This window comes from Mustela erminea, chromosome 6 (assembly GCF_009829155.1).
Source record: "Mustela erminea isolate mMusErm1 chromosome 6, mMusErm1.Pri, whole genome shotgun sequence".
NCBI lineage: Eukaryota > Metazoa > Chordata > Mammalia > Carnivora > Mustelidae > Mustela > Mustela erminea.
The window spans coordinates 124,066,703-124,087,177 of NC_045619.1; the positions used below are offsets into that span (position 1 = coordinate 124,066,703).

A 20,475-nucleotide genomic window follows, 5' to 3' on the forward strand; every position below is an offset into this window, starting at 1 on the left:
CAGTTTTCCAGACTGAATGTTTCAGTCTTTTTTTTTTTTTTTTTAATATTTTATTTATTTATTTGAGAGAGAGACAGTGAGAGAGAGCATGAGCAAGGAGAAGGTCAGAGAGAGAAGCAGACTCCCCATGGAGCTGGGAGCCCGATGCGGGACTCGATCCCGGGAATCCAGGATCATGACCTTAGCCGAAGGCAGTCGTCCAACCAACTGAGCCACCCAGGTGTCCCTGTTTCAGTCATTTTTGAATGCATTTTTCTTTCCTGAATTCTGGCAGCTTTCCCACAAAAGCCTCTTTCCCTTTTCTCCTCCCTCTCAGTAACCCAGTTGTGCCTGTATGGTTTCATTCTTGACTAATGCAATAGCTTTCTTTCTTTTTTTTTAAGATTTTATTTATTTATTTGACAGAGAGAGATCACAAGTAGGCAGAGAGAGAAGGGGAAGCAGGCTCCCCGCTGAGCAGAGAGCCCGATGCGGGGCTCGATCCCAGGACACTGAGAACATGACCTGAGCCGAAGGCAGAGGCTTAATCCACTGAGCCACCCAGGTGCCCCACTAATGCAATAGCTTTCAAACCAGTGATAAATTATCATCTCTCCCTTCTCTAGTCCAGCCTATTTTCTAGATAATTCTATCTAAATCCACATTTAATCCAATACTTCCAACGCTCTCATTTTGCACAGAATCAAGTTCAGACTTTCAAGGGTTTGTGCCATCTAAATTCTACATATCTAACTATACTCATTTCACGTTACTCCCCTGTATGTGTGTGTTGTTCTAGTTAGTTTCCATAATGCTGCATAATGTTGGGGTATCTTTCTTGCTCATTTCTTTGCTTAGACCAGTCCCTCTGACTAGAGTCACCCTCTTTAGTTCCAAATCATTTTCAAGGCCCAGATTAAACACTGTCTTCTATGAATACCCCCCCTTTTTTTTAAATCACACAAACTCAATGAGGGGGCACGTGGGTGGCTCAGCCACTAAGGCATCTGCCTTTGGCTCAGGTCATGATCCTGGGGTCCTGGATAGAGCCCCAGGAAGGGGCTTGTGTAGGGCTCCTGCTTCTCCCTCCCCCACTCCCCCTGCTTGTGTTCCCTCTCTCGCTGTGTCTCTGTCAAATAAATAAATAAAATCTTAAAACAAAACAAAACAAAACAAAGCCTAGGGGCACCTGGGTGGCTCAGTGGGTTAAAGCCTCTGCCTTCAGCTCAGGTCATGGTCCCCAGGTCCTGGGATCAAGCCCCGCATCCGGCTCTCTGCTCAGCGGGGAGCCTGCTTCCTCCTCTCTCTCTGCTTGCCTCTCTGCCTACTTGTGATCTCTGTCTGTCAAATAAATAAAATCTTAAAAAAAAAAAAACTAAATGAGATTTTCTCCTTATAAGACTTAAAAAACTGATTTTACATTAGAATAATGTGGTATAAGTAGTCAAATTATACTGGTTTAGAATAGAGAAATTTGAGTGACTGCGTTTTCTCACTGTGTTGCAGGTTTCTAGAGAATGAGAACTATATCATAAAGATCTTTTTGCCCTTCACAGCACTTGGCTCAAGGCCTCCTCTATATATAATCAGTATATCATAAATACTTGTTAGCTTCAATGAGTGACACCTAAAAGAAATGGTTGTAAATAAATAGGCCATTTTGCAGCATCCTCCTACATTAGACTATATATCTCTTGAACATTTGACCTGCATGTGTTTTTCTTGGTACCTTCAGCTAGTTCTCAGGAAAGTGAGAAGCTAATAACACTGATTTTTCCCCTGTGTGATTTTCTAAGACAGAAGAAAAAAAATAAAGAAAACCAAAAAATAAAAACAAAAGTAAACAAAAAAACACACTTCTCAGTCTGCACTGAAATAAAATCTGTCCTAGCTATCCTGTAATTTTATTGTAAGATATAAATGCCAGCTTTATAGATCTGAAAGGGATTCTTACTGCAAAGTCAGCAAAACCAAATTATGGAAGTATTTTTTGGAATCTAACATCAGTAATTTTAAAACAAAACTATTCAACAGACTGCTTTTTTTTTCCTTTTTGCCTCTTTATTTTTAATGACTCATGAAACTATGCTGCTCACCTCCCTTTGCTCTGCCCTTGCTTGACCTCTACATCAGCTACCTTAGTTAAATGAGTTGGCAACAATATTTTCCTTCTTCTATGATATCCTAGAGGAATTTATCATTTGAAATGGTCTTACAGGTATCTATTTTGATACCTGTAGGAAGATTTACATTGTTAAAAGTACTTCTGGGCCAAACAAAATCATATATATATATATATATGAAAAAAATATATATATATATTTTTTAAAATAGAAGTTGCTCAATGGTTTTGTCAAAATGGTCTCTTAACAAAGTAGATATAGTGCAGTATCTCCTGGGGAACGGAATAGCTCTATGTTTACACTTAGCCAAATAGTTCAACCACTCAGGAACAGAAAACTGTGATGGCAGAGGTTAAAAATGGCCAAAAATTCCTACAGTTCCTCCTATAAAGGAGGCAGATCTATCTTCTCAGTCCTTGATTCCAGACCATTTCTTGTGACTTGTTCTGCTCAAGAGAACAGGATGGAAGCGATGTTACACAACTTTTGAGGAATGCATCCAGAGGTCTTAAAGCTGCTGCTCTTACCCTCTTGGATTCTGTGTCACCTTTTGAATAAGCACAATCTAGCCTCCTTGAGAATGAGTCAGCACATGGAGCTAGAGGCGCTGGTCATGTGACCAACACCATCTGGAAACCAGCCAGCCTCCAGCCAAACTGCCAGTTGGCACAAACCAGCAACAAACCCCTCTGACACTGTATAGTACAGAGGCAATGTCCAGTTGAGCCCAGTCTACCTCGATAGAATCCCGAACAAATGGATAGTCGTTTCAACTCCCGAAGTTTTGTGGTTGCTTGTTACCCAGCAGTAGACTACTGATAGAGGTGGCTTGTGGGTTTTTGTAATAGAGTATGGCGATTTCAAGAATAGTAAACTAAATAGTGAATAAAATGTATTTCTGAATAAATTGGATTGGTTATGTGTCTGTTCTGCCACTTCTTTTTTGCTGTGAAGGAGAATCTACGGCTATGACATCTTTTCCAAGAATGATAAAACCAGAGAAACTAGCCTTGTAAAATACAAAGAAGGTCTACCATAAATAAATATCAAATGTCTATCATGTACCAGGCAATGTCTAATTCCTAGAATATAGTGACGAACTCGAGAGAGAGAGAGATTTAAAAGGTGAGAGGATATGATAAATAAAAGAAAAAAATCTAATAAAAACAAGTGTTTTAAAGGAAATTAAAGCAGTTTAAGTATTAAAGCATGACAGAATAGGGGAGAATCATTCCAAATGAATAAAATAACAGGTGCATGGTATGATTTGGGGGAATATTGTCATATTCATGGGAATATGACAGCGTGAATAAAGGCAGTGTGATTGATGTGATAAGGAAAATGAAGTAGAAGAGATTGTGTCCAAAGCAGGGTGTTGGTAAGGACTTCGAATTTTGTTCTAAGTTTGATGAGAAGCCTCATTAGAGCAGGAGAGCGATTTGATCAGATTTCTGCTTTAAGAGGATTACTTTTTAAAAGATTGCTCCCTGCTGTAGAAAATAGAGAGATGCAGGGGGCCAGTGAGAGAGCTGTTACAGAAGTCCCGAGGAGCTTCAGGGAAAAACTCAACCAAATGTAATTTTTCTTTTGAGGTCCTAAAAAAATTTAATATCTAAAATGTATTGTGGAAGTGGAGAAAACATAGAATTTGAAGTTTTAGAGAACTGTTTTTATATCCCTGGTATTTTTGTGATGCCTGGCAAGCTACTTCGTGTTTCTTTATCATTCATTGAGTTACTATAAGGATTCATTGTGTAAAGTATAGTATGTGCCACTCTGAGGCCTTGGAATATCATATGTGTTAGCTACACTTATCAAAAAGTTCCCATAAACATGTGATTAACTATTCACTTAGTTTTAAAATAAAGGACAAACAAAAAGACTGGCCAGAAAAAAATCCACTGATAGATGTTAAGGATAGAGAAAGGAATTCAGTATGGAAAGAAAAATCTAGAAATCTGATTCAATATCAGATACCTGTTGAAGCTTATTGAAAACACCTCTTCATTAGGGGAAGCTGAAAGAAAGGGACTCTTTTTTTCCTTCATTTTCACATTCAAAGTATGAGAGTATATGCCTTTATTTATAGTTTACAAAGTAACATTACCTCTTTTCACGTTTTATTGGGTTTGTGAAGTATGTTTGTCACAGGTCAAATAAGCGTAGATTTGTATTAAAAAACACACACACACAACAGTTTGCTTTAAAGTGACATTTTCTTCTAATTCCTATTCTCTTTTCTACATACTGATTTTCCCTTAAAACCCATGCTATAAACTTTGGAAGTGAGAAAAACTAAATAATATGAGTCATATTATCATTATTTAGAGAGAAGTTTTTATTGTGAAAGATGCAAAACTTTTTGGTGAGGGCATGGAAAAAAAATAAACCTGACTAAATAAAAGTATATTAATACCTGTCATTTGAAATATCAGACTGCTTAGTATTGGGGTAGTAGCGGTTACCTTAGAACTGAGAATATTGGCCAACTGGCTACCAGTTGGTAGGAGAAAACCATCCAGTTTTTCTACAAATGTTGACATGTGAAAATTCTCAACTGAGTTATAATTTTTGAAAATTTCTCCTGAATATATTTTTCTGTAATTCTCTTGAAATTATAATTAGTCCACTGTTTCTCAGGGTTTTTTGTTTGTTTCCCCTACGAAATGGGCTAAAGCAGAGAACTGTGTGGATTTTCCAAAGCCCTCCTATGTTAGCTTGAATGGCAATTTTTGATTGGTACTGGAGAATGACATCAGTTTTCAAAGGTAAAAATCTCAGGCTGTTTTACGGATCCAAACTTAATAAAGGAGCTATCTGTGTGTGCTATGGACTGAATTATGTCCTCCCCAAATTACTATGTTAAATTCCTATGTTGAAGCCCTAACCCCCATGTGACTGTATTTGGAGACGGGGCCTTTAGGAGGTAATGAAGATTAAATAAGATTATAAGGGTGGGGCCCTAATTCAGTGGGATTATTTTCCTTATAAGAGAAGGTGGAGACACCAGAGAACTTTCTGTGTCTGCCCCATAAGGACACAGTGAGAAGGTAGGTGATCATCTCTAAGCCAGGAAGAAAACTCTCACATTGATCTTGTTCTTCTGAGTCTCCAGAGCTGTGAGAAATAATTTTTTGTTATTTGAGCAGCCCAGTCTGCGATATTTTGTTAGGGCAGCCTAAGCTGACTATGATAGTATGTAGGTGGTACCTGAGATCTTGCCCTATCACAGATGCTAAATCTAGAATGGAAATCCCCATCCTTTTTAGGTTATTAGAACATCTTGAGGCCCTCCACACCATTGCTGGTTCTTTCCAGCTGATTTAAAAAAAAAAATGCCAAGAATTACACAGTATTCAGTAACACTGTAAAATTACACATTTTACCCATCACAATTATATTGGACTTATGAAAAGTAGTAGTGGGTGTGTATGCAAGACCTGTGATTTACTCGGTTTGCAGAAATGCTATGCACAGTCCTTCCAGGGATTTTTCTACCACCTACAACAGGTCTGTGAATTTGCCTTCAATCTGAGAGAATTAGAACTCATCAATAAGGATGTTAAGTTCCTATTGAAATAATACCAGTACGAACTAGAACTAGCTACCTATACTGGCTCTTCAAACTGTATACTTGTTTTTAATGAATATCAAGTCAGACGAAGAGTCTTCTGACCCACACCTAGCAGTCACTTCTTAACTTACCTTGTGGCTGTTGGATCTTAGAACCTTAGCTGAAGGTACTTTCAGAGACACCGAGCTCAACCCTTTCTTATACAGAGTAAAGTCCAGAACTTAGAGTGGTTATTTAGAGGCAGAAACTGTACTTCAGCCCAAATCTCCTTTGGGATACATTATTTTAATACTAACCTTGTGCATGTAAATAGAAATCTCATACAGATTTTAAGTCTTCTTTTTTTCAATCACATGTTTTTGCTAGATATTTGGAGCCCTTAATGATTCCTTATAAGCTGGTGATTCCCCTCTTCAGTGGCCACTATTGGACAGGCGATCACGTGCTTGTATTTATAAAAGATGTGATTAATTCATTCAAGACCGCTCCAGACTGCCTCTCTTGCCTCTTCTTCCTGGCCACTCGAAGCCTGGAATAGTGTCCCAGGCTCATTCTGCAAAGATTTAAAGGTTTCTATCAGAAAGAGATAGAAGTATACTATATGCAGGAGGAAAATATGTTCTGCTTCATTTACTAAGTCAATCAACACGAACACATGCCACCACATCTCAAAAACTCCTGGAGATCTAGGTAATCACTTAATTGAACTGTAGACTCCCAATGTTCCTATTATTTTGAAAGATCACCAATAAGTGTGTTGCGTATCCTTGGCCTTAGTTTGCCTCTCTCTACATAGCATGAGAAATGATCTCCTGTATGTGAGAGATTGTTACTGGGAAAATGGAAACTTTTATAGTGGAAATATTGCCAGAATTCTATATTTTATGTCTTGCACAATAATCTGACCTCACAATACATCTCCCCCCCTCAACTAATCTCACAGTTTGGGAAGTTACTTAATGAAACTCTTGTGAAGAACTGATAAAATGATCACGCCTATATTTAATTTAATTTAATACTCCTTTATAAACTCTGTTCATAGGATTTTCAATTGTGTTTAAATACATTGGTCTAATTTGATTCTTCGGCAACCCTGTAAAAGAAAGTGAAAATACTATCATTTGCTTTTTGTTAAAAGATACTCCTATAACTTAAGTATCTTCCCACATCACATACCCTACAGATCACCTTCTTATTAATGTAATTGGGAAAGGTGGGGGTTCGGGTGGGATTTTTTATCTCATGTCTCTTTCCATGTTGTCTGTTCCATGTCTCATGATGTCCTCAATCCTCAATGCTCCCAGACCAACTGGTAACTGCCTCTCATTCCGCTGGGCTGCTGCTGCAAGTCCAGGAGGCTCGTCTTACTCTATAATTTTACCTCTGGCAAAAGAGGAATTATGTGCACAGAGAATTTCACAGTTTCAATCCACTGTAATGAACTGAACACATCATAGCCTTCACTAAAGTGACAGAACTCACTAGCAGCTGAGCCGGTGAGAACCAGAGATCAGATCACCGGCTGCAAGTTTAATGTCTTGAACCATTCTGCCTTTCCCTTCGTCTTCCTTCCTGTACCCACAACGTCGCCAGAATCTAGCTGTGTCTCCAGCCTACTGTTTCTTTCTGAAATCCTTGAAAGTAGGTCCTAGAAATAAGCTCACAGATTACACTAGGATATAACTAAAAGAAAGACATAAATGACTCCTTAAATGTTTCTCATAGAATTATAAACATTGCCAAGATCTAGAAGTGCTGTTGAATAATTCTTCAACATTAACTCCCATACATTCCATCACAGTGTTTCCCACTAAGAAAATGTTGTACCTTATACACATGAAACAAATGATTTCTGCATAAATGAATGAATAAAGAAGAGAGATAGTTTAGCCATGCTTCTATAAAACACTTACAACATAAAATCATTTTATGTAGATTCAAACTAAGTATTTCTCACTCAAAATTTAGTAGAAATGAATATTTTTGCTTCTGTTAGTGCTGATTTCATTTACAGCAGGTAGAGAAAAAGATTATAGTCTACATCAATTAGGTTATTGGAGCTAATATTTTAAAGAAAATGTTTAATGGAAATTTATCTATCAGCTATTTCACAAAGCCATTTTAACTTATTGACCTTGAAGCTCTACACTGAGTGTGAATGTCTGATTTATCATATCTTTAAGGAGTCTTCCTTAAGCACTTTTCAAAGCACCTATCATAGTAATTCTATATTAACTGTATATAACATCGTGGCCTTGTGTCTCTTGATATATGTTGGTGGTTAAATTTCAGGAAACAGCCACTGATACCTTAAAGCATCTTCACGTTTTTTAATGCTTTATGTGAAAAAAAAAATGTGGTTATATGTAATGTTTATTATAAAATTTCAGACAATAGAGTTAAGGGAAAAGAAACTCCCCTAGGTCCCATTACTTAGAAATAATCAATCAGTATATGGTAAGTATCTTTTGAACCTGTGCGTGTGTATGCGTGTGTGTGTAATCAGAGAGGATAGAGAGGTAGGAGAGTAGAGATACACATTTATATTTAGATGGATATAATTTTATAAAATTGAGATTGCACTGTATTATATTTCAGAAAAATAATGAATTTAACTCCATATCTGCTATCTTTTGGCAACATACATGCCATCTGTGGGCCACTAGTCTCAGACTTTTGCATTAAAATTAGCTTTTGCATTAAAATTAAAAAATTGGGTTTATTATTTTTTGAAACTATATTTATGTATCTTAGATTCACATTTCTATTACCTGGCATGGAGCATGATATTAGATAATTTTTATAGTTTCATGATCCAGATCATCTACGTTCTGACTTACAACCCTAATAACTAAATTGTCTTATTTTTCTTAATGTAATTTCCATTGAGTGGAGGCTCATCATCTGAATGTTAACTATAGTGTCTCCATTCCTATGACCGTATTTGATTCACCCGCTGGTTTATTTGGTTATATAATTCAGCATTACATTTTGAAAAAGTCTCATTTATGGTATATTCTTTCTGTATTTTATTTACTAAAAATGTGCTTGTAGATACGAGAGTGACCTGGCTATGACATCTGTCACCTCATTGGTTGCCAGTGTTGATTCAGCTGATCTGGCTGGCTAGGTGGGTGTGCCCTTCCTCCCCAACATTCCATGCAAGTCCCTCCAGAAGCTGTCCAGGCAGTGGAAAAAGACTACCTACCCTGATAGAGGAGAACCATATTTCAATCAAGGGTGTACAAGTAGCTGTGACAGTCTGCTAGAACTTTCAATCTCTCAAGGTCTATGTGTAAGAGAACATAGGGTAGTCAAGCTTCCAAAACTCTAGACACATCTTTAAAAAAAGAAATGAAGAAAGAAAGAATATGTTTTCTTTATACTTAGATTACAGATTTGTTGCACAAAAATTTCTTTAGTGATAACTCTCTTCTGCACAATGATTATGTAGACGTTGTTTCTACTGGATCTCATGGAGAAGTATTGACTATCAAAGGTTTTTCCCTCTCATGGAGGAGGAAATCCCTTATGGATAAGTTGGTTTGTCTTTCTAGATGTCTATAAGGCTTCTGCTTCATTTCTTAATTAAAAATTTATTGAGGTATAATCGACCTACAATATTATATTTGTTTCAGATATACGCCATAGTGATTCAATTTCTCTGTGTACATTGTGAAATGACCACCACAATAAGTCTAGCTACCATTTGTTACCAAATAAAGTTAATGCAGTATTACTGATGGGACTGTGTGGGGAATCTTGATGCTGAATATTACATCTCCATGACTTATTTATTTTATAACTGAAAGTTTATACTTGGGATCCCCTTTACCCATTTTTACAACCCCAACCCTCTGGCAACCACCAATCTGTTCCCTGTATGTGACTCTGGGTTTTATTTGGTTTTGATTTTTAGATTACACTTAGAAGTAAAATAATGGGGTGTTTGTCTTTCTCTGCTTGACTTATTTCACTTAGCTTAATGCCCTCAAGGTCCATCCCTGCTGTCACAAGTGGTAGGATTTCATTGTATTTCATGGCTGAGTAGTAGTACATTGTATATATGCCACATCTTCTTTATCCATTCATCTAACAGCAGATCCTTAGGTTGTTTCCATATCTTGGCTACTGTAGATGATGCTGCAGTAAACACAGAGGTGCACATATCTTTCAGATTAGTGTTCTTGTTTTTATCAAATGGATACCCAGGATTGGAATTGCTGTATCATTTGGTAGTTCTATTTTCATTTTTTGAGCAAAATTCCATAGTGGCTGAACCATCTACTACAGCTCACAAGTGTTTCTCTTTATTCCACAAACTTCCCAGCACTTGTTATTTTTTGTTTTTTAGATAATAATCATTAGACAGGTATAAGGTGATATCTCATTGTGGTTTTGATTTGCATTTCCCTTATGACTGAAAGAAAGAATATGTTTTCTTTATACTTAGATTACAGATTTGTTGCACAAAAATTTCTTTAGTGATAACTTTCTTCTGCACAATGATTATGTAGACGTTGTTTCTACTGGAGCTCATGGAGAAGTATTGACTATCAAAGGTTTTTCCCTCTCATGGAGGAGGAAATCCCTTATGGATAAGTTGGTTTGTCTTTCTAGATGTCTATAAGGCTTCTGCTTCATTTCTAGTGATGTTGGGCATCTTTTCTTCCAAGTATTGTTCTGAGTGATGTTGTCCCTTAAATCCCTTAAGCCATCACTATTAAGTTTGTGTGTGTGTGTGTGTGTGTGTGTGTGTGTGTGTGTGTTTTACTTTTTCCTGTTCCTCTTGAGTTCCAGTGTTTTGTCTTATAGCTTGCTGATCCATTTTTCTTTATTCGATCTGCTATTGGACCCCTTAAATTCCTCTGGTGTGTTCTTCAGTTAAGTGATTGTACTCTTCAGCTCTGTGCCTGCTGTTTGATGCTTTCTTATATTTTCTACCTCATTCTTGAAGTTCCTACGATGTTCATCCATACTTCTCCTGAGTTTGGTGAACATCTTTAGGACTATTTGAATTTTTTTTCCTACCTGATAAAGAATTCTTTGTTTCATCAAGGTCTTTTTCTGAGGGTTTTACCTTTTTCTTTTATTTGCAACATATTTCTCTCTTTCCTAATTTTCCTTGACTCTCTGCCTTTGCTTCCATGTATCAGGTGAAAACAACTACCTCTCACAGTCTAAAGAAGTGGCCTTGTGTAGGTGATGAGCCTTCTTGTGCAGACTTGTCCTAGCTCTTGGGTGTCTCTTGATTCTTTGTAGTTCTGTAAGTCCCCCGATTTATTCCTGGTCTGCCCCTGTTTTTGAGACTGTGCCAGGATCCATCCGTATTCCAAGTGGACAGATCTCATGGAGCCCTTAGTTCCAGGCTAGACACAAGAAGCCAGGCCCCAAGGGAGCAGTTTTACAGTCTGCAAATACATACAGTCTTGTGGGGCCATTATCGTAATCCCTATGGCCTTCAAACCAGGAGATCTAGAGGAGTCCTCTGGGTGACAGTTGCAAAAATCGGGGCTCCAGGTGAGTATGTAAGCTCCTTTCTGGGATGTCTTTTCACGCTGTAGGGAGGCCATGGGGGTGTGCAAGGTTGGTGTCTCCCTTATATTCTTTGGGAGAACCTCCATGGCCTCCGAATTCGTGGAAACTGGAAGCTGTTTCTCAGGCTGAAGCTCCAGATTAAGTAAGTGGGCCTTCTTCACAAGAAGACTGGGTTGTGTTGGCTTGCCAGGAACACTCTCTGATTATTACCTTCTTCAAGGAGCCAGTTAATCAAAGGGGGGGGCGGATGTCTGTGTGGATTGCATGCACCCACTGGCTTCAGCTAGGCAGCTAGAGAGTGTAGGGGGAAGGACATGCTCACTGGCTTACTCACAGTGCTGGGAGGCGGGGACTATCTTCACTGCACACACCTGTGGGCTCCAGGACTGCAACAGAAGAGTTCCTTGTCTGTGCGCATGTCCGCTTTAGGCTGGGATTGGGGAACACCACAACCACTCATGCTTACCAACCCTAGCCAGGGAACAGGGAGCAAAGTGTTGTAACTGCCTTCTCTCACAGACTATAGTTAGGGAGCTGGAGAACCCCATGACCGTTTGCGGTCACCTGCCCCAAGCAGGGAGCAGGACATACTGCAAGGGCCTGCACCCCCCAGCCTCAGGAGGGCAGTGGGATGGTGCCATCATCACCACTCAGCCCCACCTGTCTTGGCAAGATGAGAGAAGGATGCCAAGTTCAAGCTCATCCACCTGCACTAGCAGGGTAAGTGGAGAATGTAAAAATGGCCTTAGGCAGTATCTCCATCTCCAAGGAGAGTTTCAGCTGTCCTCTGGCTCTACACAGGTGCTTTTTTTAATTTTTTTTAAAGATTTATTTATTTATTTGACAGAGACAGATGACAAGCAGGCAGAGAGGCAGGCAGAGAGAGAGGAGGAAGCAGGCTCCCTGCTGAGCAGAGAGCCCGATGTGGGGCTCAATCCCAGGACCCTGAGATCATGACCTGAGCTGAAGGCAGCGGCTTAACCCACTGAGCCACCCAGGTGCCCCATACAACAGGTGCTTTTATTGATTGATTATTTATTTATTCTTTTATTTTTAAATTTTCTTTTTTTTTAATTTTTTATTTTTTATAAACATATATTTTTATCCCCAGGGGTACAGGTCTGTGAATCACCAGGTTTACACACTTCACAGCACTCACCAAAGCACATACCCTCCCCAATGTCCATAATCCCACCCCCTTCTCCCAAACCCCCTCCCCCCAGCAACCCTCAGTTTGTTTTGTGAGATTAAGAGTCACTGGGCGCCTGGGTGGCTCAGTGGGTTAAGCCGTTGCCTTCGGCTCAGGTCATGATCTCAGGTCCTGGGATCGAGTCCCACATCGGGCTCTCTGCTCAGCAGGGAGCCTGCTTCCTCCTCTCTTTCTGCCTGCCTCTCTGCCTACTTGTGATCTCTCTCTCTGTCAAATAAATAAATAAAATCTTTAAAAAAAAAAAAAACGAGTCACTTATGGTTTGTCTCCCTCCCAATCCCATCTTGTTTCATTTATTCTTCTCCTACCCACTTAAGCCCCCATGTTGCATCACCACTTCCTCATATCAGGGAGATCATATGATAGTTGTCTTTCTCTGCTTGACTTATTTCGCTAAGCATGATACGCTCTAGTTCCATCCATGTTGTCGCAAATGGCAAGATTTCATTTCTTTTGATGGCTGCATAGTATTCCATTGTGTATATATACCACATCTTCTTGATCCATTCATCTGTTGATGGACATCTAGGTTCTTTCCATAGTTTGGCTATTGTGGACATTGCTGCTATAAATATTCGGGTGCACGTGCCCCTTTGGATCACTACGTTTGTATCTTTAGGGTAAATACCCAATAGTGCAATTGCTGGGTCATAGGGCAGTTCTATTTTCAACATTTTGAGGAACCTCCATGCTGTTTTCCAGAGTGGCTTCACCAGCTTGCATTCCCACCAACAGTGTAGGAGGGTTCTCCTTTCTCCGCATCCTCGCCAGCATCTGTCATTTCCTGACTTGTTTATTTTAGCCATTCTGACTGGTGTGAGGTGATATCTCATTGTGGTCTTGATTTGTATTTCCCTGATGCCGAGTGATATGGAGCACTTTTTCATGTGTCTGTTGGCCATCTGGATGTCTTCTTTGCAGAAATGTCTGTTCATGTCCTCTGCCCATTTCTTTTTTTTTTTTTAATTTATTTTTTTTTATTAATTTTTTATTTTTTATAAACATATGTTTTTATCCCCAGGGGTACAGGTCATTTCTTGATTGGATTATTTGTTCTTTGGGCATTTATTCATTTTTGTAGCAAATATTTTTAGATTAGCAAATGAATTTCATGTATAGTTTAGGCGCTTTCCAAACTGTCCCCGTCCCCACACCCCCTACTGGGTCTGGAGGTAAGTGAGACTTTGCTGGAAACTTTTAAAAGGAAATCTCAGTTTCCCTTAGCACTTCAGATCCCTTGGATATCAGCACTTTTAGTTTTCCAAGCCGGATGTTTTAGGGGTCATCTCTCTGGTGCAGATCGCAGGGGTTGGAGTGTCTGATGTAGGTTGTCACCAGTTCCTCACTCCTCCAGGAGAAGCACCAGGCAGTAAGTTCCCCCTCCCTATTGTATGCCCCCAACACCAGTGGTGGGATTTTGGGGAGACCTGTCTCTGTCTCCAGCCCATCTCGCTGTGGTGTTTTTATCCTTTGCTGTGGAGAAGACATTCACCCAGCTTGCAGATCTTTTTCAGAGGGAAATGATCCTGCTGTCATAGTCTGGTGTGTCCCTGGAAGGAGGTGATTTTAGGTTCTTCCTACAACACCATCTTGGGGAATGCCCTGCTCCTTTATTTATTTATTTATTTTAACCTATAAGAAATCTCACCGGGAAATTTCTTTTTTTTTTTTTTAAGATTTTATTTATTTATTTGACAGAGATCACAAGTAGGCAGAGAAGCAGGTAGAGAGAGAGAGAGAGGAGGAGGCAAGCTTCCTGCTGAGGAGAGATCCTGATGTGGGGCTGGATCCCAGGACCCTAGATCATGACCTGAGCCGAAGGCAGAGGCTTAACCCACTGAGCCACCCAGGCGCCCCAGGAAATTTCTTAATATTCCAAAATTCTATTGCAGATTTTCTTGGGGCATGGTATATAGATTCAAGTCTTTCTTTGCCTCAGAAAAATGGTTCATCTAATACATTAAAAAAAACCTTCTCTCTGCCACTGTGTATATGTATATATATCATTTATCTGATATACAGGATCTCTTCTTTTCTATAATTTATATGATTATCCATCTTCAGTATTTATTTTCTTCTTTTCCATTACACATTGTGTACATTTCTCAAGACTGTTTTCTATGTTTTAACTAGTAATTTATTTTTTTATAAATTATTTTTTTTAATTTTAATTTTTTACTCTGTTCTTTTTGGTGGGGGGAGACAGAGGGAGAGGGAGAGAGAGAATCTTAAGCTGGCTCCATGGTCACGGTGGAGCCACACATGGGCCTCTATCTCACTACCCTGAGATCATGACCTCAGTCAAAATCAAGGGTGGGCCGCTTAACCAACTGAGCCACCCACACACCCCTTTTCTTACTGCTACTAATGAATTCATTGCTGTAATTTTTTCCCTGAATACTACCAGCTCACTATTTTTCTTCTTTTATGGTTGTATCATGTTCTCTTAGTTTCTTTTATCAACATTAATTTTTATAGAACATAGAGAACTATTTTTTAACTCTATTTTTGAGGAACTTAATACACACAAGTAGTACTTTATTATTTTTTAACATTTACCTTTATGTGCAGTATGTAGTCCTTGTGAACTCATGTATGTGAGAACGTAATATATTTGGTATATATTCACGCTTCGTAAGAACCATTCAAATCATAATATCCCTTTATTCATTGCAAAACTGTCTTCATGAGGTAACCAGCTGATCCAGTGCTAAATGTTTGATTTAGCACTTTGATTATGAACTTTGATTATGTGTTCTATCTATTCATTTTCATGCATTTCAAATGACCAGCACAGTGATGTTCATACAACCTGTACTTGTTGTGCTTTTGTTTATTGTTTTTATTCTCAGTGAAGTAAATTTAGAATTCAGATGCTGTTACTGTATGAGACAGTGTAAGTCATCCATAAAAATGACCCATCATCAAACCAATGTAACACCAAACACCGATGATAGAAGACAGGTTAAGAGTGGGTTAGGAATATTATAAACTGATTGTTGCAGAATGGTTAGCTATAGTTACAATGATTTCCCCCCTGTATTTTTGGTGTATGTCCTCTGTTTACAGCTGCACATTTGCAGGCATATTTGAGAAGCATGGATTTATAGGATTTATAGCTACCTACTGTGCCATCTACTTTCAGTAACAGTTGGTTTCCTAAATGAATTGGCAAGTAGGCATATCACAGTAGTGTTTTGTTTTGTTTTCTATGGCATTAGAAATAGTTTGCTTTCGAGCAGAAAAGGAGAATCTTTGTGCCTGAAGTGGTTTTTGACAACTCTTTAAGTACCATTACTCCCATAAAGAACAAGATGTGGTTTGAATAATTTAGTAGTGCTAAAATGTCACATTTTTGAGATATCTATTTTATGGCTTTCCTTGAAAAACTGAGCCAAACACCTCTCCCTGGAATTTAACAACTTGTGTCTCTAAATTCTGGGTAAGCAATAAATTGTCTTCCTCTTTGAATAAAAGTTGCCATGACAACTTGGCAGGCTTGGGCTATAGAAGTCGAACACCAAACTCCAGTCTTTAGTTTCTCAGTATTTTCAAAGATGTGACATAATTTTGGGCAGCTCTGATTTAAGTAAAAATGAACATTATTATTAGACATATCAGTGATTGTAATTAGAAAAAGATCATGTGTATTTTTGCTAACAGTCCATTATTTAAGCATAATGATATTCTTTATGTTAACTTTAAGACTATCTATTGATTAATTACAGAGATTTAGGAGTTAAGGGAAATACCAAAGTCATTTTAGATATATCAATTGTAGCAATTATATTGAACTCTATACTGAAAGTCTATAATTTTTAAGAGAATATTTATTTGGTATTTATACGGTAAGTTTTGGCAACATCATAGACTCTGATACCTAATTCACCTGAAGGTCACATCTCTGACCTCAGTTTGCTGAACTCTTTAGAGTAATACTAGCAATAGGGAGAAAAATTAAAATTTTTATTTAAACTTATTGACTATTTCTTTCAAAACCCCCTTTATATGCAATTCATTGAAATATAAAATGAATCATTATCCTTTATAATTCAGGCTTGACAATTTCCAGCAGTATAGATGCAAGTGTCCGTTTCTGCCGTGTAATTAGCTGGAATACCAGAATTGAATAGATGTTTATTATCCAGATCTATAAGTCTGTAGAGATTACCTTATTCACTGTTGCTTAAGTTAAGTCTCTTTTGGTTGGAAGTTAGGGAAATGTGTTTGTCAGAATTGACAATAACTCAATTCAAGGTGTTTTCATAACAAATATTTAATGATTCAACTAAGTGAAAAGCCCAGGGTGCACGAAATGCACTGGATGGGGGTGCTGGCTTTCTTGTGCTTGCAGAGATGATGACTTCATCTCTGTCTGTGTTTGCTTTATCTTCAGGTGGGGGTTCCTCATGGTAGCAAAATGGTGGCAATAGTTGCAAGTCATATGGCTAGCCATCTCAGCCATCAGAATAAGGCAAATTATCTCTTTTTATATAAACTCCTACATGTCTCACTAATTGGTCTATTTTAGGTTATGTGCTTCTAATGCCATGGGTTGTTGTGGCCGGTGGAATGATGGGTGTAGAATGGCTTGTGCCCAGTGTCAAAGAGGTTATCCACCTCACAGCGTCCACGGTGAAGCACCAGACAGCAGAGAGGAGCTGAGTATATGTTAGAGACACAACAAAATGCTTGTTCCCCTCCTAGAACCCAGGCAGTCAGTGTCACAATGTCTGGAAGGGAGTGCTAGAAAACCACTAGAATATTAAATCTCTCTTGGGCTGCATGGAATCTTATTCATGGTTCTTCTTTGTATCTCCTTTTCTCTTCTTTCTCTGAAGAACTTTTTTATTTTTCATCATGGTTATACCCATAATTTGCATGTGATACCTAGAGTTTAATTAGAGGCTGGAGATTTACATAGGATTTTTTTGAATCTTACTGTTAACATTTAATCACTGTTCTCACGACATATTTAGGGCCATAATTTTTCTTTTATTCACGGGGAAAATTCTGTTTAGAATACTGCCTAGGAAATTCCTTTCCTTTATGTAGTCAGCTTTATATATTAATAGCCTGATGACTTGTGAAAAGGTTCTTGGAATTCCTGTTCTGACTAGATTTCAAGAATAATTGTATTTTATTTAATTAGCACGTCAGTAACAAATGCATTCAACAGAGTTCGCATTCCATACCTTATTATTCAAATCATGTACCCTCTATTTACCAAACATTATCTTTACATATACCTGAATGTTTTTAAATATATTTTATCTAGCAGACTCCTCAAATTGATAAGCACATTCTCATTTTATGGTAAAAAAGAAAAAAAAGTAAAAGTCATTGCAATCTGAGTTAGGCAGGAATCATATGATTTTTCTGGATGTTCCTCAGAAATATCCCCCTTTTAAAACATTTAAATCTCTTCATTGAGTGAAAATTAAAGGTTTTGTGATGGGCATCATGGTGATAATCAATACTGTGACTTCAAATAAAATAGAATTTAATAACCCAAATTATAGGGGGAAAAATGTGTTGTTTCCATTCCTAGAATCATTAACTTAGATCTGGCCCAAGTTTTAAAGAAGAGAAGTTTGGATTTGTTGTCACTCAGTAGTAATTATAGTTCAGGTTTTCAGTAAATAGTTCCAAAAGTGACATTTTGTTCAAGCGGCAATTAGATCCCTAGAATTACTTTGGTAAAAAGACTATTGTAAACAGAGTGTACATTTTCCTCTATGTTTTATTTATTTAACAATTTCCTCTAAAGAAGGTTATTTTATATGTTTTTAAATCTAATTCATTTTCCTTCGAGGTTATTTAATGCCTCTGGTTATTTTGAAGAATAGTATCATGTCTAGTTTCATAATACTGTTTTTGTTCATTTTTTAAGAATTTTAGGGACACTACCTCTAGGGTTTTTTCTTTCCTTTCGGGGTGGACTTTCTTTTTTTTTTTTCATGAACTCTGTCTACAGCTCTGTCATATATATAAATTAGGTGTATATGGACTTGCATGCTTTTTTTTCCCCAGCCTTTTTGAGGCTGGAATACATAATTGACACAGAGCATTGTATAAGTTTAAAGTGTACATCCTCTTGATTTGGTAAACTTATATACTGCAAAACGATTGCCACTAATGCTACCATTACTGTTCACATTAGCTAAGACCTCCATCACATCTCATAACTACCATTTCGTTTTTGTAGTGAGGCATCTATTCTCTTAGCTACCTTCAAGTGTATAATTACAGATTCATTAACTGTAGTTACCACGCTGTAGATTAGATCCCCAGAAGGTATTTGTCTTATAACTGGCAATTTATACTCTTTAGCCAACATCTTCTCACTTCCCCCATTCCACAACCCCTGGTACCACCGTCATACTCTGTTTTTCTGAGTTCAGCTTTTTCAGATTCCACATATAAGTGAGAACATACAGGATTTGTCTTTCCCTCTCTGATTTATTTCACTTAGCATAATAACCTCAAGGCCCATCCATGTTGTCTCTGTTCTTGATGTGCATTATTCTTTTATTATAGGAGGACACAGATCACAATTACTATATATCTCGGATATATGGTCCCTCTGATTCTGCCAGCCGGAGTTTGTGGGTGAACATAGACCAAATGGAAAAGGACAAAGTGAAGATTCATGGAATATTGTCCAATACTCATCGGCAAGCTGCAGTAAGTGCTTTGGCATTTTAAGGGCTTTTTCCTGCTGTGAAAAAATTCTTGCTTTAATTGGCATATCAGCCCTGGTTTATTGTGTTCACTTTTTATTACTTTGTTCTGCAATTGCAATTTAGATTAGTAATTGCATATAAGATCTTAAAGAAAATGAAAAAGAATTATTTTTGAGAAACCACTACCAATTTAATAATTAATTAAATAAATTAATCATTAATTTCTGTAGCAAAATGATGAGTTGAATATTCAAAGTCAAGAGTGATCTGAGATGATTTTCAGTCTTCGTGTAATCTATGAATTTAGAGAACATTGGGAAAAAAAAAAACTACATGAATTTGGTATCTCCCATTTTACATAGGTTTATTAATCTCTTGGTCTAAAAAGGATTTCACCAGAAACATTTATGATTCCAATGGCATATGTAGGTCAAATTATGTATCTCAGTGAAGAAATTTGATATAAAGGAAAAAAATTAAATCTGAAAATCTCCGAACATTTTTTCAGCCTGATTTTATCATTTACCAGCTCTGGCTCCTTAAACAAGGAATGTAATTTTATAATGAGGTATAGTTTCTGCATCTATATAGTGGTAATGGCAGGATACTAATGCAGGCCTCACTTACTGTATATGGTTTTCCATGTCCTAGTCCACATGTCCAACTACGGGCTTATATAGATTAGCTTTTCAATCTTCACAGCATATCCCCTTTTATTTAAATATTATTGCCATCCATGTATTGGAGATAAGAGAACTGAGTGTTGGAAAAGTCAAGGAACCTGCCTAAAGGTCTCCAGCTAGTAAATGATGAGACAGCACTTTTTAATAGTCATTTTCTGAGAAATTCTTGATTTAACTTTTCAAAAGTATTTAGTTTTGCTCTCATGGATAACACCAATGATCTTACCATCAAGGAAATCATGTCTTTGCCGTTTAATATGACTTAAAGTAAAAACACAACGACTTCGGCCTTTCAAATGTAATTGCCATTACTGATTTAAAGATAGAACTAACAGAGTCAATGGCTTACGTGATTTAAAGAGGCATGGATTTGATGGTTATATCAAAAGTTTTAGCCAATAACCTTCATTGTATATATGTAGACTTTCTTCTTTCCAGGAAATCAACTTCTAACAGTTAAAATGGAAATTAATAACTTACCGTGTGATGATTCACTGAATTGTCAGTGTGGAGCACACGTTTTCTGAGACTGAGAAGCAAACAAAGGAGCCATCTCGCCTTACTGAATTCCGTCATCCCTTTTCTATTCCATATTCAGGCAACCCCGGGCAAGATGACAGATTCAGAAATGATTCACTGTTGGATTTAGAACAGATTTTTAAAAATGAGAAAGATTAGATTA

General features: G+C 37.6%; 1 protein-coding gene across 2 annotated transcripts in view; it reads left to right on the plus strand.

The window, feature by feature from the left end:
- Nucleotides 1-20,475, plus strand: part of PLXDC2 (plexin domain containing 2) — a 473,816-nt gene that overhangs the window by 206,448 nt on the left and 246,893 nt on the right. For both annotated transcript variants that reach the window (XM_032349562.1, XM_032349563.1), the window contains one exon: nucleotides 18,965-19,111. In XM_032349562.1, the coding sequence (XP_032205453.1) occupies nucleotides 18,965-19,111 (147 nt within the window). The remainder of the gene's footprint in view (nucleotides 1-18,964; nucleotides 19,112-20,475) is intronic.